The following is a 23740-nucleotide window of genomic DNA, read 5'->3' as shown; positions in this document are numbered from 1 at the left end:
CCGAAAGTGCCCTTTTTCTCTACAGTTCCAACAAGTCATGTTTGATCTGTTCAGTGATTTTCCTCGATTCTTTGATTTTGATCGACCATGTTGATTTTGGTCTTTCGTCTTACTTCTCCCCCTTCGATCAACGCTGAGAGCACTGCCCGATGAATCTCCCACTTCTCGTTTGCGAATACTTTCGCTAAGAACAACATCACGGATTTCATCAAACTTCAGTTTCTCAGATCCACGGGAACTGCTAATCGCAGCAACAACAGTATCTCAAGACTCGGGCAGAGATGACATCAAAATCAACGCTTTAATTTCATCTTCGAAATTAATATCCACAGAATTGAGTTGACTCACAATTATATTGAACTCGTTTATATGATCAAAAACGGATCCAGTTTCAGACATCTGTAAATTGAACAATCTACGCATCAAATATACCTTGTTCATAGTCGATGGTTTTTCATACATGTTTGACAGTGCCTTCAACAGACCGGACGTAGTCTTCTCCTTCACGATGTTGAACGTCACGTTTCTTGACAAAATCAACCGGATCAACCCTAGAGCCTGGCGATACTTGAGTTTCCACTTCTCCTCCGTCATGGATTCCGGCTTCACCCCTGTCAACGGTTCGTGAAGATCTTTCTAGTACAGATAATCTTCGATCTGCATCTTCCAGAAACTGAAATCGGATCCATCAAACTTCTCGATTCCAAGTTTCGAACTATCCATCTTCTGTGATCGTGTTGAATCTCCTTAGCTCTGATACCAGTTGTTAGGATCGAATTCACGCGCACACACTAGATGAATGAAAAACACAAGAACTTTCTTGAGAAAGAGATGAGAGATCTAGAGAGCGAAAGAGAAAACCTAATATTTCGTGGTAACACCCCGTGAGTAAACTTCCACGGTGGTGAGGTATATTTATATTAATTAATCAGAGTATTTTTTGTTACAGAGAATAAATAGGGAAACCTCTAATAGAGAATAAATAGGAAAGCCTCTAATAGAGAATAAATAGGAAAACCTTAAATAGAGAATAAATAGGAAAACCTAAAATTAATCAGGCTTCGCTACCTAACAATTGTCACTATGATAAATTTAAATTTGTGACAAAAAATAGTAGTTAGTTACAAAATTATGTGGTAGCAAATATTCTATTGCTATTTCATTTATCTATTATCACATTTTTTATAACTTGAAGCAAAATTATTTATTTTGCTACGATATTTTATTTCAAATAACTTATTATGGCTAAAGATTTATTATTGCTATAATTATTTTTATGGCGTAGCAAAAAATTTATAATTACCTACAAATTTTATTATAGCATTAAAATTGTAGCTATTTATATCATTATTGCCACTATTGTTAGCATATTATAGCAAATACAAGGATTTGACTTTGTCAAATTATTATTTGTGGCTAAGAAATTTTATGAAATTTTAGATAGCCACAAAATTTAAATTTTTATGGCTATAAGTAGGTAACAACTATCATTTTCAAATTCATAGCTTAGATTTTGGTGGCAATAAGTATACTTTCTTGTAGTTGTTTCACTTTATTTGATACCAAAATATAACAAAATATAATAGTCACACAAAATCAATTGCTCAGTATATACAATGACAAAATTGAATGTGATACAAATAAAAAATCTCATAATCATTATATGTTATTCAAGTATTATTTGCGCAATTAACTATGACTATGACACACTGTACAAAAGACAACCTATATGCCAAATTGTGATTTAAGCAACTATCTTATATAAAGTACTCTTCACTTTATTTGATACTAAATAATAACAAAATATAAAAGGTACATAAAACTAATTATTCTGTATATCCAGTAACATATATTTGAACTATGATACAAAATATAAAAATCTCATTTCCATGACATGTGATTCACCATACTATACTTGTATGGTACAATCCAAAAGAAAATGCAGGTAATTTTTCATTTATATATATATATTTTTTTAATTTTAGTATAGTAATATAAAGGTATTCAACACTTTATTCATTGGTAGTCTCAACATGATAGTCCTTTTAACGAATAACCTAAAAACTTAATAAGTTTCTTTGAGACTTACTACAGGACAATGCATTTTCAATAGTTAATATTGTTCCCCCAGGTAATATTGTTCAACTCATACTATTTTAAGAGAAATGAAATATTTCTCTAATTTGACTATGAAAAAAGCTTATATTCAGGGTCCTCAATTAATTTTGCACTACCAGATTGTATTAATATAAGCTTTTTTCATAGTCAAATTAGAGAAATATTTCATTTCTCTTAAAATAGTATGAGTTGTAGCACTATCAATAAGACACATATCTCCATTACTCATCTTGAACCAATTGAAGATTGGAAAATTTTATTTATCTCACAAGAAATGTTGTTCAACCTTAAGACTTTGTGCTGATAACGTGCTATAAAACTTAAGAATAAAAGAAGGAGAGAAAAAGATTATAAGACAATAGAGGAACAATATAAGCTATCTTTCTTTCTTTTCAAGTGTATCCAACATTATTATCAGCGCCACTATTTATATGACTACATTGAGGAATACCAAAGAGTATCATAAACATTACATTAAACCTTGAGAATTAATACCCATTAACAAGGAAATAAACCGAGGAGTTATGGTCATCTATTTGACCACATTATCAACAACATTACTACCAATAAAAGATGAAATTAACCTAGAGTTATGGTCATCCATTTAATTACATTATCAACAACAATACTGCTCATAAAGAAAGAAATTAACCAAGGAGTTATAATCATCCAATTAAACACTAAAATGATTTACAACATTGGTCATATAATTTTTTCATTACCCTTAGTTTTCAAGTTCTAGAAAAAACTAAAATTTAGACCAAATTCGAACCAGATTCTAAATAGTTGGGAACTTTTAGAAATTCACAAATTTCTCAAATTTATATATTATAAAAACAATCATTATTTATAGTCTTGAACTAAATTTTAATATTTTATACAAAATATATATCGTTATATATATTTTTATCCAAGCTTACTTTGAAAAGTCACTTTCAATTACAAATAATAATAATAATAATTTTTCCTCTATAAATCAATGGTACTGTTGTAAATCCATTGTATAGTATATGTGGATTACCCATTAGATTTATCCACTATTAAATGGGTTCATGTATAGGTGCTTCCAAGGTGATAAGAACTTCCAAGATAACTATGTATCTATTAATTACATGACTTTTGGAGTGATATCTCAACACTATAAATAGAGAATCACTCACAATTCGGTAGACATACTTGAATAAGAAAAATTCTCTCCTCTATCTTATATTTCTTGTCTTTTTCTTATATTCTGAGCTCTCTTTACAATACGTTACCAGCACGAAGTCGCTACTTGCAAAGGTATTATATAAATATTTTTATTTAATTCACATATTCTCTCATAATTTCATTATGTCGAATATATCCAAATTTGAGTTTATGGCATCAGATATTTCTGAAAAGAATTATCTTTCATGGGTGCTCGATGCTGAGATTCACTTGGCTGTAAAGGTCTTGATGCCACTATTATTAAGGGAAATGAAGCATCGAGTCAAAATAAGACGAAGGCTATGATTTTCCTTCATCATCATCTTGATGAGGCCCTGAAGATTAAATATTTGACGGTAAAAGATCCACTTGAATTGTGGACTGATTTAAAGGAGAAATATGACCACCTAAAGACAACAGTGTTGCCAAGAGCTTGTTATGAGTGGATGCATTTACGGTTTTAAGATTTTAAGATCATAATTGAATACAACTCTGTTGTATTCAGGATAACCTCCCAGTTAAAATTATTTCGGGAGGCTATAAAAGATGAGGACATGTTGAAAAAAACACTTACTACTTTCAATGCATCAAATGTGATATTGCAGCAGCAACATCGTGAAAAGGGTTTTCAGAAATATTCTGAACTAATCTCATGTCTTTTGGTGGCTGAGCAACATAATGCTCTTTTAATGAAAAATCATGAAACTCGTCCCACTGGAGCTGCTCCATTATCGGAAGCAAATGTGGTGGGAGCACTGATCAATCTGAAGTAAAAAGAGATGACCATCGGAGCTATAATAATGCGCGGGGACGTGACAAAGATAAGAGATGATACACTAATCGTCGAGGTGGTGTTCATAATAAAAGGGAAAACAACATGAGTTCTCAAAATAACCCCTCAAAAAGTAATTGTCGTTGTTGTGGCATGAAAGACCATTGGAATAATGAATGTCGCACACATGAGCATTTTGTAAGGCTCTATCAAAATTTCTTTAAAAAGAAAGGAAATAAAAGTGGTTTTTCCTCTGCCAATTCTCGAGCTAAGTTAAATATGACTCTTAAAGATGATAAGCCGGGAACATCTCAGAAATATGATAAGGATGTTGTAGCAAATTTGACTTTAAAGGATGATGTTTTTGATGGCCTTGGTGACATTACTCATATGGAAGTTGATGACTTCTTTGAAGATCGAAACTGATGTTTGATTTTTTAGCTGGGGAATGAAGTTTGTTAATATTTTACATAATATTTTACTTATGTGTTTTTAATTATTATGTTATTCATGTTGAAATATTTAAATTTCTATTGTTAATTTTGTTTCTTCCTTCTTTTAATGTATTTTATTTTAATGAAAATTAATAGAATTCCCCATTTTCAGTTGGATTCAAGATGAGTAATAGAAATGTATGCCTTCTTAATAGTGCTACAACGCATACAATATTAAAAGAAAAGAAATACTTTTCTAATTTGGTCATGAAAATGGCATATGTCAACACAATATCAGGTTGTACAAAATTAATTGAGGGCTCTGAAAGAGCGACCTTATTACTACCTCGAGGGACAATATTAAGCATTGATAATGCATTATATTGTAGTAAGTCTTAAAGAAACTTATTAAGTTTCAAAGTTATTCACCAAAATGGATATCATGTTGAGACGGCTAATGATGGAAAGGTTGAATACCTTTACATTACTACAATTAATGTTGAGAAGAAAATTGTGCATGAAAAATTATTTGCACTTTCTTATGGGTTGTACTATACAAGTATAAGTACAGTTGAATCACATGCAGTAGTAAACAAAATGTTTACTAATTTTAATGATTTTATCATTTGGCAAGACCGGTTGGTCCATCCAGGATTTAATATGATGCGCAAAATCCTTAAGAATTCACATGGGCACACCTTAAAGAGCCCAAATATCCTTCAATCAAAGGAATTCTCTTGTGCTGCTTGTTCTCAAGAAAAGTTGATCATTAAACCATCAACAGTTAAGGTTGGAATTGAATCCCCTGCGTTTCTGGAACGTATACAGGGTGATATATGTGGACCAATTCAACCTGCATATGGACCCTTTAAATATTATATGGTCTTGATAGATGCTTCTACAATATGGTCACATGTGTGTTTATTACCAACTCGCAACATGGCTTTTGCGAGATTGTTGGCTCAAATAATAAGATTCACAATTTTTAGACTATACAATAAAGACAACCCGTCTAGATAATGTTGGTGAGTTTACATCTCAAGCATTTAATGATTATTGTATGTCTACTGGTATAACAGTTGAACATCAAGTTGTGCATGTTCACACTCAAAACGGTCTAGCAGAATCATTGATTAAACGTTTGCAATTGATAGTTAGACCATTACTAATGAGAACAAAGTTATATGTGTGTATGTGGGGGCATTCTATTTTGCATCCAGCAGCACTTGTGCGCATAAGGACGACCAATATCATGAATTCTCCACATTACAATTGACTTTGGTCAAAAGCCAAACATTTCCCATCTTAGAATTTTTGGATGTGCGGTGTATGTCCCAATTGCTCCACCACAACGCACAAAGATGGAGCCCCAAAGAAGGTTGGGGATATATGTTGGGTATGAATCTCCTTCAATCATGAAATATTGGAGCCTATGACTGGAGATTTATTTAAGGCAAGATTTGCTGATTGTCATTTTGATGAATTAGTATACCCAACATTAGGGGGAGAACATAAGTCGTTGGGAAAAGAGATAGATTGAAATTCATCATCTCTATCTCATCTGGATCCTCGAACAAACCAATGTGAGCAAGAAGTTCAAAGAATAATTTATTTGCAGAACATTGCAAATCAGCTACCAAATGTATTTACTAATCTTCCAAGGATTACTAAATCGCATATTCCAGCTGTTAATGCTCCAGTTTGAGTTGATATCCCGACGGGACAAATTGTTAAGGCAAATGAGTCTAGATCACATTTGAAGCGTGGTAGACCAATTAATTTCAAGGATAAAAATCCTCGAAAGAATAAAGGAATAAATGATCAAGATGATCACGGGTTGAAAGAAATTTCTCAAGATGAGACCCAAGTCATAACACATGATGATGAGGAGGTTCGAACTTCTGAAAACAATGAAATTTCAATGAATTATGTCTCAACGAGAAAGTTGTGGAACCGAAATAATGTTGTGATTGACAACATATTTGCCTATAATGTTGCTATTGACATAATGCAACAAGATGAAGATTTTGAGTCAAGTTCACGAATGTAGAAAGAGAAATGATTGGCCAAAATGGAAGAATGCAATTCAAGTTGAATTGGCTTTACTAGAAAAATGTGAAGTTTTCGAACCAATAATCCGAACACCTGAAGGTATCAAGCCAGTGGGGTACAAATGAGTTTTTATACGAAAAAAATGAGAAAGGTGAAGTCGTGAGATATAAGGCCCGACTCGTTGCTCAAAGTTTTCTCAAAGACCTGTCATTGATTATATGGAGACATATTCTCCAGTGGTAGATGCAATCACCTTCAGTATCTCATAAATCTGTCAGTTTATGAAAAACTTGAAATGCGTCTAATGGACGTTGTCACAACCTATCTATGTAGCTCATTGGACCACAACATTTTCATGAAAATTTCTCAAGCATTCAAAGTGCCTGAAGCATACAAACATTCAAGAGAAACTTGTTCAATAAAGCTTTAGAAATCTCTGTATGGATTGAAACAATCATGAAGGATGTGGTACAATCGTCTGAGTGGATATTTGTTAAAGAAAGGGTACAAAATGACTCGATTTATCTCTACATTTTCATTAAATGGCCGGGGTCTGAATTTGTTATAATAGCTGTGTATGTTAATGATTTGAATATCATTGAAACTCGTAAAGAGCTTTTACAAGCTGTTGAGTGTCTAAAAAAAGAATTTGAAATGAAAGATCTTGGCAAGACAAAATTTTATCTTGCCCTACAGATTGAGAATTTGTCAAATAGAATACTTGTTCATCAATCAACGCACACAGAAAAGATACTAAAACGTTTTTACATGGATAACTCACATCTATTGAGTACTCCAATGGTGGTAAGATCGCTTGACATCAATACAAATACATTTCGACCTGAAGAGAATGATGAAGAGCTTCTTGGTGATGAAACACCTTACCTTAGTGCAATCGGAGCACTAATGTACTTTGCTAACTATACTCGACCAGATATCTGTTTTGCAGTAAGTCTACTGACAAGATTCAGTTCCTCCCCAACAAAAAGACATTGGAATGGTGTTAAACACATACTTCGATATTTTCGGGGGACCATGGACATGAGTTTATTCAATTCCAATGAATCCCAAGTCAGAACTGATTGGTTACGCAGATGCAGGGTATTTATCTAATTCGCATAAAGCTCGATCACAAACAGGCTATTTGTTTACATGTGGAGACACGACAATATCTTGGCGATCAATGAAGCAAACGTTGGTAGCCACTTCTTCAAATCATGCAGAAATAATAGTCATCCATGAAGCAAGTCGAGAGTGCATCTAGTTGAGATCAATGACCCATCATATTCAGAAAATGTGTGGTTTTCCTTTGAAAAAGAATATGCCAACCACAATGTACGAAGATTATGCTGCATGTATAGCTCAATTGAAAGGAGGATACATCAAAGGAGACCAGTCAAAACATATTTCACCAAAGTTCTTTGTGACGCATGATCTTCAACAAAATGGTGAGATAGAAGTTCAACAAATTTGTTCAAGTGATAATCATGCTGATTTATTCACTAAGGCATTGCCAACATGAACGTTTGAGAAGTTGAGATACAAGATTGGGATTCGCCATTTCCGCGATATCAAGTAAAGTTTTCATTAGGGGGAGCGAAATACACGTTGTACTTTTTTCCTTAACTATGGTTTTGTCCCAAGTTGGGTTTTCCATGTAAGGTTTTTAACGAGGCAACATTCAAAGCGTATCATGAGATATGTGTACTCTTTTTCCTTCACTAGGCTTTTTTCCACTGATTTTTCCTAATAAGGTTTTAACGAGGCACAAAATCTATGAATATCTAAGAGGGAGTATTGTAAATCCATTGTATAGTATATGTGGATTATCCATTAGATTTATCCACTATTAAATGAGTTCATGTATAGGTGCTTCCAAGGTGATAAAAACTTCCAAGATAACTATGTATCTATTAATTAGATGACTTTTGGAGTGATATCTCAACACTATAAATAAAAAATCACTCACCATTTGGAAGACAGACTTGAATAAGAAAAATTTTCCCCTCTATCTTATACTTTTTGTTTTTTTTTTATATTCTGAGCTTTCTTTACGATATGTACTTCCTTTTTATTTTTCTCTTTTTACAAATTCATATTAATTCTATTTATTATCATGACTTTTTTCGGAATATTTTCATTAGAATAATCTAATTCAAATTACTCATAATTTTAATAATTTTTAAAATTAATAGGTATTTAATAAAAGTCGAATATTAATCCCAAAAACTTTAGCCAAAAATGACTTTGGCCAAAAATAAATGAAAAATTGTGATTGCTTCATTCTGCTATTACTTAAATAGTGTTCTTTTAAAGGCATTAATATTTTACTTCGCGTTCATCAGATTTGTTCTGCTCTGGTTATCTATGTATGTATCTCTCCTTCATCTTTTAGGTTTACTGTCTCTCGGTGCTTTTCGTTTGATCTCGACTTGTGTTTCTTGTTTAATCTTGCTCGAATTTATTTCATTTCTGTGCAATTTCGCCTCTTCGGATGTATATCTGTTCATTTTGCGTTTGTTTGAACTGAATTTGGGGCTGTTTGGTCCGAAGATTTGTAATTTTGAGGCCCTTAACTTTTTTGGGGCTAAAGCAGTTGCTTTAGTGGCTTTAGGGTTGAGCCGCCCTTGGTAGTGTTTTGATTTGAGATTCTTGGAACTCTATTCTGTCAATGTTGCATGTTTCCATGCTTTTGAATTTTTATTACTTCTCTCCATTAGTCAGTTGTTCTCCTTCGACTTAACAAACCATTCCCTTTTATATGCAAAGATTCTTTCCATTAGCCAGTTGTTCGGCTTCGGTTTAACGGACCGTTCCATTTTATATGCAAATAAAATGGTAATTTGTGTTCTTTACAGTGTTGTCTAAGGCATTCTTAAGCCTTGAACCAAGGGTCGAAAGGTGTTGATCGCTTCACCTAGCTTAATGTATGTTTCAGTATCGCCATCAGGATTCTAAAGCATACTTTTACTTGCCAATGAGCCTCTTTAGACACTAAACAATTGATATATCACTTCGTCGTAAATTTTTCTTTTTCGATTTCTTTGTTCATATATTTATTATTCATGCTTATAATTATTAGTCTTGGACTAAACAGATAGATATTTGTATGTTTTCTCCCGTTGTCTCTTTTCATTAAGCCCCACAATTTATTTGCGGTTAAAAAACCCTAACGGACCTTAGAGCTTTTTTGTGATTTTTGCTTCTGATAACATGGGTTCTTTTAAGTCTGATTTGCTTCCATTTTGTTTCTAATGAAGTTGTTTGGTGTATTTGGAAACCAAAAGTTGTGAGGGAACCCACCTGGCGCTCAAGTAACTATATTCAATTCATTTGGTCATTATTGTATGAAACCATTTTAAGAGCTGGAGAAGAATTTTGTGGAAAAATATTAGAGTATCGTATGTTTATGTAGGGGTGGATGCATTTTTATCTGCAGCGGGTGTAAGCACACACAGTCCATATATATCTTGCAAAAAATATGCCTCTCAAAAAAAAAATGCACTGCATAGAGTTTTTATAATTATATACCTATACAAATTCTTGCCAATTTTCACAAAGGAGTAGTGGTTGGACTAATATGCTGCGCCTGTTAATTCAACTTCTAGAATTGACCTAAGTTTATATACGAGTTCTGGACACTTTTCTTGTCGATCTTTTTTAGATATCGAAGTTGACGAAAGGCCTATATCCCAGAAAAATTAGCCTTCTTCAGTTAGTGTGGTTCTTCATTCAAATGGATGAAATGAAGATACTAATGCTTCAAACTACCTAAACTTCATTTTAGTTGCATTTGCTTGTCCTTTGTCACAATAGAAAGGTGTGAGATATTCCTACTAAGTTATATAGATGACTTTTGTTATGTGCCACTGTGCTAGTGTTTGATCCTTTTTACCTAATTAATGAGGTAAGATTCATCATCTGAATATTTTTTATGTTACCTTGGTGTTGGACTCTCTTCTTTCCTGTACTATAAAACTTGTATTACACTCAGTAGCGTAATTGCCATACTGTATGCAATTCATTCCTTGCACTTCTATATGAGCCAAGATTATGACTATGATTTCATCAGCTGAGTATTTTTGATGTTACCTTATCATTGGACTCACTTCTCTTCTGTTCTTCAAAACTTATATTACTCTCAGTAGCATAATTGCCAATTTGTATGTGATTCATTTCCTTGCACTTTTATGTGAGCCTCCAAAGATGCATAGATTATGACCTATCTACTTAGTTACTTAGCAGAGCCTATCCTACGATTCGTGTTTGCACCCTAGAATTCTTGTGTGATTTGGCAATTTTATCTGGAAATGTGCAGTCACTTTAAGATAACAAAAATTGTGTCTCAATTTGAAAAAAGTTAGGTTCAATTATATGAATCTTCACTATGTAATACAGTAGATGATAGTGGGGACTAACAACAACAGCATACCAGTGTAGTTCCACAAGTTGGGTTTGGGGAGGGTAGAGTGTACAAAATCTTACCTCTACCTCATGGAGGTAGAGAAACTGTTTCCAAAAGACCCTCGGATCAAGTGCAACTGAAAATGGGCACTAAGTGCACAATGATTCCTGATTAGACAACAAGGTTGACCTGAGTTTATATATGAGTTATGGACACTTCTCTTCTCCATCTTCCTATGATATTGAAGTTGAAGAAAGGCCTATATCCCAGAAAAATTAGCCTTCAACAATTAGTGTGACTTCTTCATTCAACTGGATGAAATGAAAATACTGATGCCTCAACTTACAGTTAACTTCATTTTAGTTGCATTTTCTTGTCCTTTGTCACAATAGAAAGATGTGAGGTATATTATGTTACCTTAGTGTTGGACTCACTTTCACTAATGAGCTATGATTTCATCATCTGAGTATTTATTATGTTACCTTAGTGTTGGACTCACTTTTCTGTTCTACAAAACTTGTATTACACTCAGTAGCGTAATTGCCTTACTGTATGTGATTCATTTCCTTGCACTTCTATATGAGCCTCCAAGATTATGAATAAGATTTCATAAGCTGAATATTTTGATATTACCTTATCATTGGACTCACTTTTCTTCTGTTCTTCACAACTTGTATTGCTCTCAGTAGCATAATTGCCAATCTATGTGTGATTGATTTCCTTTCACTTTTATGTGAGCCTCTAAAGATGCATAGATTATGACCTATCTACTTGGTTACGAAGAAGATCCTGTCCTACGATTTGAGTTTATGCCCTAGAATTCTTGTATGATTTGGCAATTTATCAAAAAAATGTGCAGTTACTTTAAGACAACAACAACAATTGTGTCTCAATTTGAAACAAGTTAGGGTCAATTAAATGAATCTTCACTATGCAATAGGGTAGATGATAGTGGGGGCTAACAACATTAACATACCCAGTGTAATCCCACAAGTGGGGTTTGGGGAGGGTAAATTGTATGCAGACCTTACCGCTACCTCAGGGAGGTAGAGAGACCATCTCCGAAACACCCTTGCCTCAAGTGCAACTAAAAATGGGCACTAAATACACAGTAAAATCCTGATTAGACAACTACAGTCTATATGTTGTAGATTTTTAATTAAATTTAGTGAGCAACACCAATTATATTATTGATCTTCTTAGTTTATTTAAAGAGACTTGTTTAGCAAAAGACTATTAGTGTTAAACCATGGTGTTCATTTGTGGACTGTTTGCAGGCTATAGTAATTTCACTTTCATGGGGACTGAGGATCCAAACAACCTTCCTGCATCTGATAATCTTGAAAGAGGAATTGAAAATATTGAAGTTGGTGCAAATGGAGACACTTCCAAAACCACTAATTTCGAAGTCAGTGAAAGCAACGAACCTTTACGTGAAAGTGATAGTGACATGGATTTGGAGAGTGACCCTGGCTCACAAGTTGGTGTTGACTTGACTGGAACACCATCACAAGTTTGTGTTGAGTTGGCAGAAACAGTTGGGATAACAGAAGAAGTAACTATGGTCGACTCTGTAATACATGCTGAGAATGGACTTCTAAGTTTGCCAGACGCAAACTATAGTAGTAATCAGACAGAGGATCAAGATCATGTCAGCACTCAGGAGATTGGTGGTGTCAAATGTATGTTGTTTGTTTGATCTTTTCTGGTTTACTTTTGCCCAATGCGTGTTTTATGTCTTGTAATTCCTTATAATTGGTCTTGGCTTTTGTAAGCAATGGTATCTTTATGCCTATACTCATTGTTGAGTTTGCATTTTTTTATTAGTTTCTTTTACGCTTTGTCTCTAGTGGTTGAGATAAATTTCTCCAAATATTGACTTTCTTTGGCAGGCTTATCTGGAGTTAAGAGACCTCGAGCAACTCTTGATGTTGAGCAACCGTCAGTGCATGTTGTTTATGATTCTTTAACAAGGTTTGCTGAAAGTTCTCATGTTCTATTACATTCTTCCATTGCCACATTAAGATTATGTTTATTTTGGAGTGACAAGGGGAAGTACATGAGGAGGGATAAGGATCATTTCTCATGTTTGGTTCAAACTCAATGAGGATTGGAGGGGAATTTGTACCCCTAGATGTCAACTTTTCCCACCTGTTTAAAATTGAATAAGAGGAAGTACATCTCATATACTTTCTGTTCCTATTATGAGAAGAGATTAAACTGTCACATAAAGGAGTAAATCAATCATCCTCTTCAACACTTCTCTTTCCCTTTTGTTGAACCAAATGTAGAAGTCGTGATCCATTTATATGATTAAACGTATCTTGCTAGTAAAAATGTCATCTTTGCATTTCGTGATCCTGACGGGTTCACTTATGTTTCCAGAGAGAGTAGAAAGATGCTTGAGGGGCTGCTACAACAATGGTCAGAGTGGCATGCCAAACATTGTTCTTCAGCACAGGTAAGCCTTTCATCTTCTTCTTCTTATTAATTTTGATAACAGTGGTGTCTGGTCTAGCTAGTACGTACCTCAACTATTCTCCGGGTTCGTGCTATTTTCCACTAGTACATGGTACGCGCACCTCGATTATTCCCTTTCTTCACTGAGATTTGATTCACCTTTGAAGAACAACATGGTCTTTAAGTTTTGCACCACTTCATTGACTTCTAGGCCACTTTCTTGGGTGCTCATGTAGGCCTTTCATCTTTGATTGTCAATTTTAGAGCTGAAAGGGAATGATACTTTGAAACGAAAAATTGGTCAAAAAAAATAAGGCAATTCCCTTGCTGTAAGAATTTGTATTACTCAAATTTTGACCTGGTTGCAACTCATGTACCAATCATTTTGTTGCAAGTGGAAATTATGTTTTTAGTAATTTGATTTCAAAAAGCTGTGAGTAAGGTCACCATTCCAGCATATGAAAACTTTTTTTGCTGTCCATGAGGATATTACCACAATATTTTTTGCTGTCCATGAGGATATTCTTGCCACAATTTCTGTGTTAGAGAGGCTGCCATAGCAGGATAGTGAGTTTCTTTGTGGCTACGGGTTCCCCAGATATATGAAAGGATGTTCTCCATGTTCAATACCCGACACCTGTTCTATATTAGTCGTCACTGCACTAGACACACCTCTAAAGTAGATACAGCTTTTATTTTAGGTTATGTTGAAGTCCTGAAGCTTGAGAAAACATGGTTAACTTGTCAAAGAGCAGTTGAATAGTTCATCACCCTAACAAAAAGTAGTAAGTCATCTACTTAAGAGAGATGAGTAAGTTTTAACTTAGGGCACATAGGATGGTATTTAGTATTGCATGTCCTCAGCTAGGGTTTCTGTTGACATATTCCATGGCTATGGCAAGCAGATAGGGAGACATAGGATCTCCTTGTCTCAGTCCCTTTGCTGCGTAAAATGCTCAATGGTACTCGATGGTGATTGAATAACTGACTGTCCTGTCAAAGTGCATTAACATTATTTAAGTAATGATTTTTCTTGGAGAACCTAGTCCCACCATAATTTGTTCTGTGTAAACCCATTCCGCTGAATTATAGGCTTTTTGAAGATCCACTTTAAACATACATCTAGGTGAAATATGCTTTCTAGTGTAATGCTTAAGCAGTTCCATGAGCCATGATTATGTATATCTGCTATTTCCTCCTTGAATGAACCCTGCCTGATTCTCACTTACAATGTGACGCATAATGTTTTCATCCTAGCAGTTAACACCTTGGAAATAATCTTGTACAAAACCGTACAACAGATTATTGGCCTGTACTCTTTGATGCTACTAGGTGGTGCAATTAATTTCCTTCTACATACTATTATGAAGGAAGAAACCCTTAACAGAAGCGCACACATTAATCTTAATTCTTGCCAAGATTTCTCGAGGAACAAAGCACTGTACCCATCAATTCCTTGTGCATTGTCATCCCCTATGGAGCATAGACCATCATATATTTCCTGATCAGTGATATTCCGGATTCAGTCTTACATGTCATAATTATTCCTTACTTCAGCCAAGGTGATAACGATCATAGAAGCATATTGTAGTAGTAATATAAGGTCAGGGACTAATGAGATAACCAAAAGAGCAATGGTTTGTTAGAGTACAACACGTCTGCCACTGCTGGTGGATTACACTTGTTAGATATTAAGTTAAGGGACAAAGGTGCAGTAGAAAAAATGTGCTGGGACTTGATTCACAAATAAGGAAGGCCCTGGATTAGATGGATTCGTTCAACATGTATCCAACGGAGGCCACTTGAGCAGATTTCCGAACCCCAGCCAGTCAGGTGGATGGTGAGGAAAATTCTGGCAACAAGAAAAGTACAAGAGTAGTGCTGAGTGAAATTCATGAGCTCTCCTCCAATAACAAGAGAGAGCAAACAAATTCACTCTATGGGTATACAGGCATGGTCATCTTAATAATGTTAATAGGTTATTAAGATGAGGAGCAAATCTTGATCCAAATTTGTGATGTGTGACACTAAATTGGAAACTGAAGAAGCATTTATTCATTGAGTGCTCATTTGCCAGGGAGGATTTGGAAGATATTAGTGAAGTGGCTGCAACGTACATATAATGATACACTTGACAGCCTTCAATTGCAATAGAAGATAATCACAAAGACTAGAGCCTCATTTGTTCTCATTAAAGATTAAGACATCTGAATTTGAGTCCACATTTGAATGATTAAGATGTTGTCCCTAGATTTTACATTGGATGATTAATATGTTTATTTTTCAACATCTGAATGTACATAATTTATTTATTTGTAAGCATAGTATATATACAATTCAACTAAAGTAACTACATATTAGAAAAATATAAATTTGATACAATAAAAACATTTTTTGATTAAACAAATGACACTTTTATATTTGCTAGTGATAGTGGAGATAGTTTGTAGTGGTAACAATTGATATTAGTAGCTAGGAATGGTGTTGGTGATAGTTGGGACCGGCATGCATGAGGTGGCAGTTGGTGTTAGGACTGGCGTGATGGTGGCAGTTGGTGTTAGGACTGGCGTGATGGTGGCAGTTGGTAGTGATGGTGGTGGTTGTGATGATAAAGTTGATTGATGTTAGTAGTTGACAATGTTGATGATGGTGGTTGAAGAATGTGTGATGTGTTGGTGGTGCTAATTGTGATGGTGGAGGTGGTGATGACTATGGCGACATTGGTGGTGGTGATATAATAATAATAGTAGATGTGGTAGGTGGTAGTGACTGACAGTAGTGGTTGACAATGTGGTTGGTGGTGGTGGCATGTGGTGGCAGCGGCATTGGGTATAATTAAAATGATGGAGGTGGTAGGTGTGGTAGGTCTAACAGTAATGGTTGGCAATGGTGGTGGTTGTGATGACAAAGCTTGGTTAGTAATGGTGACTGCTGATTGTTGATACCTCTTAATGATACTAAGGCCTCAGTTGTTTGCATATAATGAATGTCATAATCTTTAATCATTCAGATCTCAATCATTACAACCTACGTACTCCTTGTGAGAAATATACAAAGTTACCAGTTCCAAAAATAATTAATCTCAAGTGATTTAAATTGCTGAATATTCCTAAATCTTGTGTTCCTCCTTTGTAGCCTACAACAATTTGAATCCTACCTTAAGTATTCATATTAAAAAGAAGAAGATAAATCTACCTAAGTGTTGAGAATAGTTTGCAAAAGTCAAACTAAATTGTCTTATGGTGTAATCAATTATACTCAAATGATACTATCTCCTTAATTGATGTACTAGACTCAATTTAGTTAAAGATAGTAGAATTTGAAGTACATGTTGTAAATACTGATTAGTGTACTGTCTTTTGAGGAATAGACGAAGTTACCATTTTCAAAAAAAAAATAAGGATATAGCTTTTTTGTACTTATTCCCACCTTGTTGATTAAATAATACAAACAAGACTCTAAATTACAAATTGAAATATTCAAATAAATACTGCCTTAGATAAGTTCATGTATCATCTCTTTCTTTCTTTTTTGGTCCGAAGAGATTATCTCATTAAGTAATATAAGACCAATTCCATTAATTTCTTCTTGTTAAGTTAAACATTTGGGAACTAATTAATTATATTAGAATTGTTAGATTAAAAAAACTAATATTCGGAATGGACACCACATTTTTCAAGAGATCATCTCATCAAGTAATAAGACCATTTCCATTAATTTTCTTCTTGTATAAGTCAACATTTGGGAATTAATTAATCATATTAGAATTGTTAGATTAAAAAATTCGGAATGGCCACCATATTTTTCTATTTGGAACTTCCATATATAAAATAATTTAGTTAATTTAATTAAAGAAAGAGTTGATGTGAATTAACAAAATTGTAATTGACTTTAAAGTTTTAAATATTAGAGCTTTTATTGTTAGTTCGAATAAGGAAAGACTTGAGAATCAAAATTTTAGTCAATTTTAAAGTCTTAGATATTAGGACTTCTTATATTTTACAAATAAGTAAAGATTTAATAGCTATAGCTTTTGATTAATTTTAAAGTCCTAAATCAGGTGGCGGATCCAAGAATTTTGTTCGAGGGGTTTGAAGTTTAAGAAATAGCTCAGGTGGACAGTGGTAATGTAAGTGTGCGGTGAACGTAGTAACCCGGGCATGCTCTTTGTACAAGAAACGTTCATTGCTTGATAAAAGTAAACACCAAATTATTCGAAGATACTGAAAACAAAGCTACGTTGATAAAAAAAATTGTATTACATAATGTAATTCCTAAAACACGTGAAATTAAAGGATGCAAAAGGAAGCGAGACGGGAAAGACCTTAACCCGCTAAATTTAGCTTACCTTATCATACCGCATTAAGCATTTCTTCCTACTTTTACCCTGCTCCATTGAACATTCTTAAAATTTCTCGTGTTTTTATACTTCTATTTTGTAATGTTTTACTTTATTTTGCACTTCTTAAAAATTTGAGCCAAATTCCATAGCATTAGAAAGGTTTAAAAAAAAAAGGACTTGCTGCGCATGGGATCGAACCCATGACGTAAGGGAAATTCTTGAACCCCTTATCCACTAAGCTAAGCCTCTCACTTGTTTTCAGAGGGATCATTTTATTATATGTACTCATTAAATCAGAATTTGGCTTTATATCTATAGTGTAATTCTTCAACGATGGGGGCACCACCTAGATCCGCCCCTGTCCTCAATATAAGGATAATAATAACATGACAATTATTTGAGAAAATTGTAAATGACAGTTTTTTCTATTGAACAATTTTAATTATGGACTAAAGTTAAATCAACATTTCTAAGGACCTTCGTGCTTTTAATATAATCTACCTGAGTCTGAATGGTGTCAAGATTCTACTACAGATCTGATTCATTGAGATCTTTTTCACATCCATTAAGATGTTTTTATTAAAAAATTAACAAATGGACTTAATGGAATGAATCTTAATCATTAAGATTTAGAAGTAAAAAATAAATGCAATTAATGGGCAGAATATGAATGATTAAGATTCAAACCTCCATTAAGTGCAATTAAATGAGGCCTAAGTGCTTAAATCTGAATGTAAACAAATGCACTCAAACACGAAGATCTGAACCATAAGATAGATTAAGATATCCATCAAGGGCAAATAAACGCTCAAGTTCTTAAACTAGTTTTCATAGGCACCATTCAATCTATTTGGTCCGAAAGACACACGAGTCTTTGAGTGGAGGAATAGAGAACCAACAAGTTTAGCAAGAGAAATTGCATGTGTTTTGAAATGTTTGAGCATTATTAAAGCTTAGGATTATGCTTCACCGATGCTATTTTTTGATGTTATAAGTTAGTTGAAAGATTATGGAGGCTGTGTGATTGACATTATGAGTTCGCAAGACTCTGTAGCCTTGTTATTTACTGATTGGCTACTTGGTGATTAATACGACAATTAGTTACCAAAAAATATATTTTAACCTAGTTGGATCAAGGGTGGATGTCTTTTATTCTTTTCCATTGAATAAAAACTAATAAGTAATTACCTGGTGGGGGGCAGATAGGCAAAGTTAAGAGAATGTTATCCACTGTCTGGATTTTGCACCAAGGTGGAAATTAGTTTGGCATGGGCAGATAGCCAAAGTTAAGAGAATGTCATCCACTGTCCAGATTTTGCACCAAGGTGGAAATTAGTTTGGCATGTTTAATGCACAAGTTAAACTGGTTTAACATTGATGTTTGCTATTCTGGCATTATTTTACTCTCTTTGCTATTCCTAATACTTTTTACTATATTATGTTGGTGGAATATCTGACGGTGAGTTTAACCTTTTGTGTAGTGCTTATTGGGGTTTTTCTAGTAATCTTCAGTGTCTCTGTAGGTTTCATCCTGAGAGTGCCGAGTCTTGTTTCTTTGATTTCAGGATTCAAGAGAACTGTTAGAATCTGGTGAAGAGACATATTTCCCTGCTCTTCATGTTGGTTTGGAGAAACCTTCTGCAGTGGTATATTTCTATCTCTGCCGCATGTACAAATTTGAATTGTCTGTTGAGCTATTGTTACCGTTTTATTTGAGGATGTTTTTAGTTAAATAAGTAAACAAAAGACATTTGCCTCCACTAATTTTGCACTGTTTTTTTGCTTAATGCGTAAAAGTTGACTCTTATTTTGCCAGCCACCATGGGTTCCTTGAATAGCAAATCAGACTGATTTGATTTTGCAAATTGCATCTTCATTGTTAGTGAGTTGATGATCAGGGAAGAAGTTTGTAAACCCCCCCCCCCCCCCCCCAACCAAAAAAAAAAAAGAAGACCCCAGAAGATCTAGAATTGGCTTGATGAGGATCAGTTGATCTCTGGGTTAAATTGGAATCATTCAGTATTTTGGTTAGCATCTATATTTTAAAATTAAGAACGTTGCAATATTATCTGGAATATGGTAAGTCTATAACCATAGTAATCTGTGATAGCAAATGTTACGACTTCATAGTTGACCATGTAAAAATGACCTTTATTTTGGATCACATAATTCGCTGTGTTTTCTTACAAATAACTACCTTTATTGTTAACGGCTCGTTTTGGTGCTGAAGCTAAGGGCAAAACAGTCTGAGCACTTCCCATTGCTTAAATATGTAATTATCAATGCTGGGCTTGTGTCTTAAAATTCTATACGGTATTAAGTGTATAGATCATATTCATAAAATTGTGGGCCTGTTCAAATGCTCAATCCTAAAATTAATGCTCTTAACAGTTTCAAAAAAATAAAATAAAATTTATGCTGTTAATAGTTGCTTTCGAATTATGGTGTAAATTCATGGTTGTCTGTAAGTGAAACAAATTTCCTGTAGGTATTGTTAATTATGCAATACTATCAAATTCTTATCTGACCTCTGATGGTGGGCAGGTGAGCATTTCTGTTATTGAATACAGTGTGGTATATCTGCCATACTGCTCAAATTGAGAAGAGTAGTATTGTACTTTGACTATCTTGGCTGCGTAGCATTGACTTTTTTATTAATAGGCTAAAAAGTAATATTTTCTGTTAGACATATTGGGTGGACAAACAAGCAAGTAACAACAAGAGCGAGTTTATTCCATTGGACGGCAACTCTATTCCTCTTTATGATCGTGGATATTCATTTGCTTTGACTGCAACAGATAGTTCAACCAATGTGGAAAGGTAAGTTACAGTCTCAGTCTTCGCGGGCAGCAAGTTCATTCCTAGAACATGTGTCTTATATTCTTTCAGTTGTTAGTTTGAAGTACTGTATGGGAGAGGAACACTGCAGCCAGGGTGCTCATGTTGTTTAAAAATACGGATATAAAGGCTTATACACACAAATTGTTGACTGTAACTGGTAAAATTCAAATATTTTCCTTTTTTTAAAAAAAGGTAAATGATTTTATTAACAATGGGAATGAAAACTCAATATACAAGAGGTAAACCCAAAAAGTAGAGATTTTACTTTAAAAAACGTTTCTCTACAAAAGAGACCCCCAATCATCTATACAAGAAGGATTGTTAATGGCAGTAGTTTTCCTCGCCAGTATAGAGATTATGCCCATAAATATCCTTGTTCGCAAATTTGATGGCACAGTTGTGTCCTTTGATGATCTGTGTTCTCTGCTTATGTTCTTAATTGTCAAGGAAAACTTGAAAAAGCAATACAAATGAAGGAAACATGTAGGGTACTGTGAGGAGATCCTTGACCTGATATTTGATGTTTACTTGATGACAAGAATTTTGTTTGTTTCATTTTCAGGCATAATCTCTTATTATGTCTTTTGTATTGCAGAGGAATAGAAATGGTTGATAGTTCCCGATGTTTCAATTGTGGTTCCTATGGCCACGCGTTGAAAGAATGCCCTAAGCCTCGTGATAATGCAGCTGTTAATAGTGCCCGTAAACAGCACAAGTCCAGAAGGAATCAAAGTGCCAGTTCTCGCAATCCAACTCGATATTATCAAGATTCTCCGAGGGGAAAGTATGATGGTTTAAGACCAGGTGCCCTGGATTCGGAAACCCGAAAACTTTTGGGCCTTGGGGTGAGATTATGTTCTGAATTAGCTTCTCATGTGATCAATGATTTTACGTGTTCTGAACTGTTTTTAGTTTTTGATCCAATGCAATTCATTCTAGTTTTAGTGGTAAGACACTGGTAGCATGGTATCTTGATTTTTCTCATCAACACTTTTCTTTTCATTTTTCAGGAGCTTGATCCACCTCCCTGGATTAATAGAATGAGGCAAATGGGATATCCACCAGGATATTTGGGTAAATAATCATATCGCGCATGCCTGTTTATATTTTGTTGGTATTCTAGTTATATATTCTTAGCTTTTTGTCAAGGTGTAGTATCTGACCTCTGGTTAAACATGAGCCTTTTAATAACTAAATGAGTAAGTTAGGCCTAAATTAGTGAGCACCCTACTCTCTCTTCCCGTACTAGTATTCATCTTTACCCCCAGTTTTTTGTACATACCAACTTTCTTTGGTTTTGCTTCCAGAGAACAGAATGCTATTTTCAATTTATTCAATAGCTATTGTTGAATCTACTCATAGTTTTGCAATTTACATGACATTTTTAGAAGACGACGAGGATCAACCCTCAGGAATCACAATATTTGCTGATGAGAAAAATAAGGAAGAAACAGAGGAAGGGGAAATTCTTGATAAAAGCCTTCCAAACCTGCCCAGGAAGATGACCGTTGATTTTCCAGGTGTAAATGCCCCAATACCTGAACATGCTGATGAAAGACGTTGGGAAGCTGCGCCTTCGAGTTCGCGTTATTCGAGAAGTCATTCACACAACCGTTATAACCATGCACAAGACTATGTCAACAGAGGGCATTATCATGAACAGCGTCGGTCTAGGGATTTTGAAGATGACGGACCTCCTGGTTGTGATCCTAGAACTAGCCCCTTGTTGTCAACCTATTCTTACAGATATGGGGCTTATGACCCACGATATTCATCTCATAGCCCAAGGGACAGTGCTTCAATGCCAAGAAGCCATAGCTTTGGAAGATCCTTGTCAGAGAGAGAGAGGAGAAACCCAATCGTCAAAGAAGGTTCCTATCACCACAGTTTCTATGGTTCCCCTAGGTAAACTCTGTCTAGACAATCTGATTGAATGAAGGATCTGTACTCTGATTCAGCATTCTCTTCGCCATCATTCCGTCCAGTTTAATGGCATATTTAAAGATGTACCTATTATCTCTGTATTCCCCCTGCAAGTTATTGAAATGTTGTACATGAGCTAAGTTCTTATAGGAGTTGCTAAACTGGAACTGCTGATCTGTTGATGTTATGTAAAATAGCGGGAGTATGATTTTCTTTCAAGTTTGTTGATACAGTTTTACGCCTTTTGGCATTGAACGTGCTTGGTCAAGTACTATAACTTACTTCTTTTGAGGCTTCAACTTAGACCAAGACTTGATTAATTGCTCAATCAATGGTTAGATTTGTCAGCAAAATGATGAGAGTTCCATGGGGTTCTTTGTTCATCTTTGTTGTCGTAAGAAGGGATAACCCTTATGCAGTCTCAGATTTAGTTCATTTTGGAATACGCACTAGGTTATCAAATAAAAATGAGGCATTTTCAAACAAATGCCTTTTTGGGCAAGAGCTAAATCTTACTGCTATAGTTATCAAAAAAATACGTTGAACTTTTGTGCTGGGGGTGGGTGTTCAGTTTTTCGGTTTGTTTTTTTGAGGGTGTTCAGTTTTTCGGTTTGTTTTTTATCAAAATTAGTTCAAGTTTGGTAAGTTGGGAAGTGTAGGCCTGATGCTGGTTGGAGCAGCTATATACAGCAATACAACCTATACCTACAACTATATATTATAAACACAAATACATAATGATTGCTTGCTTTTGTTGACAGACCATAATATGGTCCTTTTAAGTTATTACCATTGGTGCCAACATACATAGCTTATCACCTGTCAAAATTTTATGTATGTCGTTGTCAATTGGAACCCTCAATTTTGAACTAATTAAAGTTCCCTATATTACATTCCATAAATCTACTATTACTACTCTCTCTGTTTTTTTTTTAAAAAAAAGGAAATACATTTTTTTTTTTAGTTTTTTTAAAGGAATGATCAATTTCCTCTTTCGTAATATTTAATTTTAATTTTACATATGATATGTTTAAGACCGCAAAATTAAAAGACATTTTATGTACATTTGACATACCTGTAATTAGGATCACAATTTGAAAAGTTTTCCTTATTTTCTTTATCTTCATGTCAAGTCAAATTAAGTCATTCGTTCTTAAATGGAGGGAGTAATATAATAAGTAAATTACTAGTGATACAATTCTAAA

At 34.4% G+C, this 23740-nt stretch overlaps 1 protein-coding gene across 1 annotated transcript; it reads left to right on the top strand.

The window, feature by feature from the left end:
• The first annotated feature begins 8799 nt into the window (after positions 1-8799).
• Positions 8800-22790, top strand: LOC101255771 (uncharacterized). Its single transcript, XM_004234640.5, has 9 exons — positions 8800-8933; positions 12247-12651; positions 12862-12943; positions 13355-13430; positions 19337-19417; positions 20458-20591; positions 21208-21457; positions 21623-21686; positions 22001-22790. The coding sequence occupies exons 2-9, from the start codon at positions 12267-12269 to the stop codon at positions 22519-22521; spliced, it is 1593 nt and encodes a 530-aa protein (XP_004234688.1). The 5' UTR covers positions 8800-8933; positions 12247-12266; the 3' UTR covers positions 22522-22790.
• The last annotated feature ends 950 nt before the right edge of the window (positions 22791-23740 follow it).

Source organism: Solanum lycopersicum, chromosome 3, assembly GCF_036512215.1.
Source record: "Solanum lycopersicum chromosome 3, SLM_r2.1".
NCBI lineage: Eukaryota > Viridiplantae > Streptophyta > Magnoliopsida > Solanales > Solanaceae > Solanum > Solanum lycopersicum.
This window is presented reverse-complemented; position numbering and strand designations above follow the sequence as displayed.

Bases quoted from the DNA above. Each gene is read 5' to 3' on its own strand.
- LOC101255771 (XM_004234640.5), top strand. From the start codon at position 12,267: ATGGGGACTGAGGATCCAAACAACCTTCCTGCATCTGATAATCTTGAA. The intron at 20,592-21,207 runs GTAAGTTACAGT...TTTGTATTGCAG, and splicing joins AGTTCAACCAATGTGGAAAG to AGGAATAGAAATGGTTGATA. The intron at 21,458-21,622 runs GTGAGATTATGT...TTCATTTTTCAG, and splicing joins GAAAACTTTTGGGCCTTGGG to GAGCTTGATCCACCTCCCTG.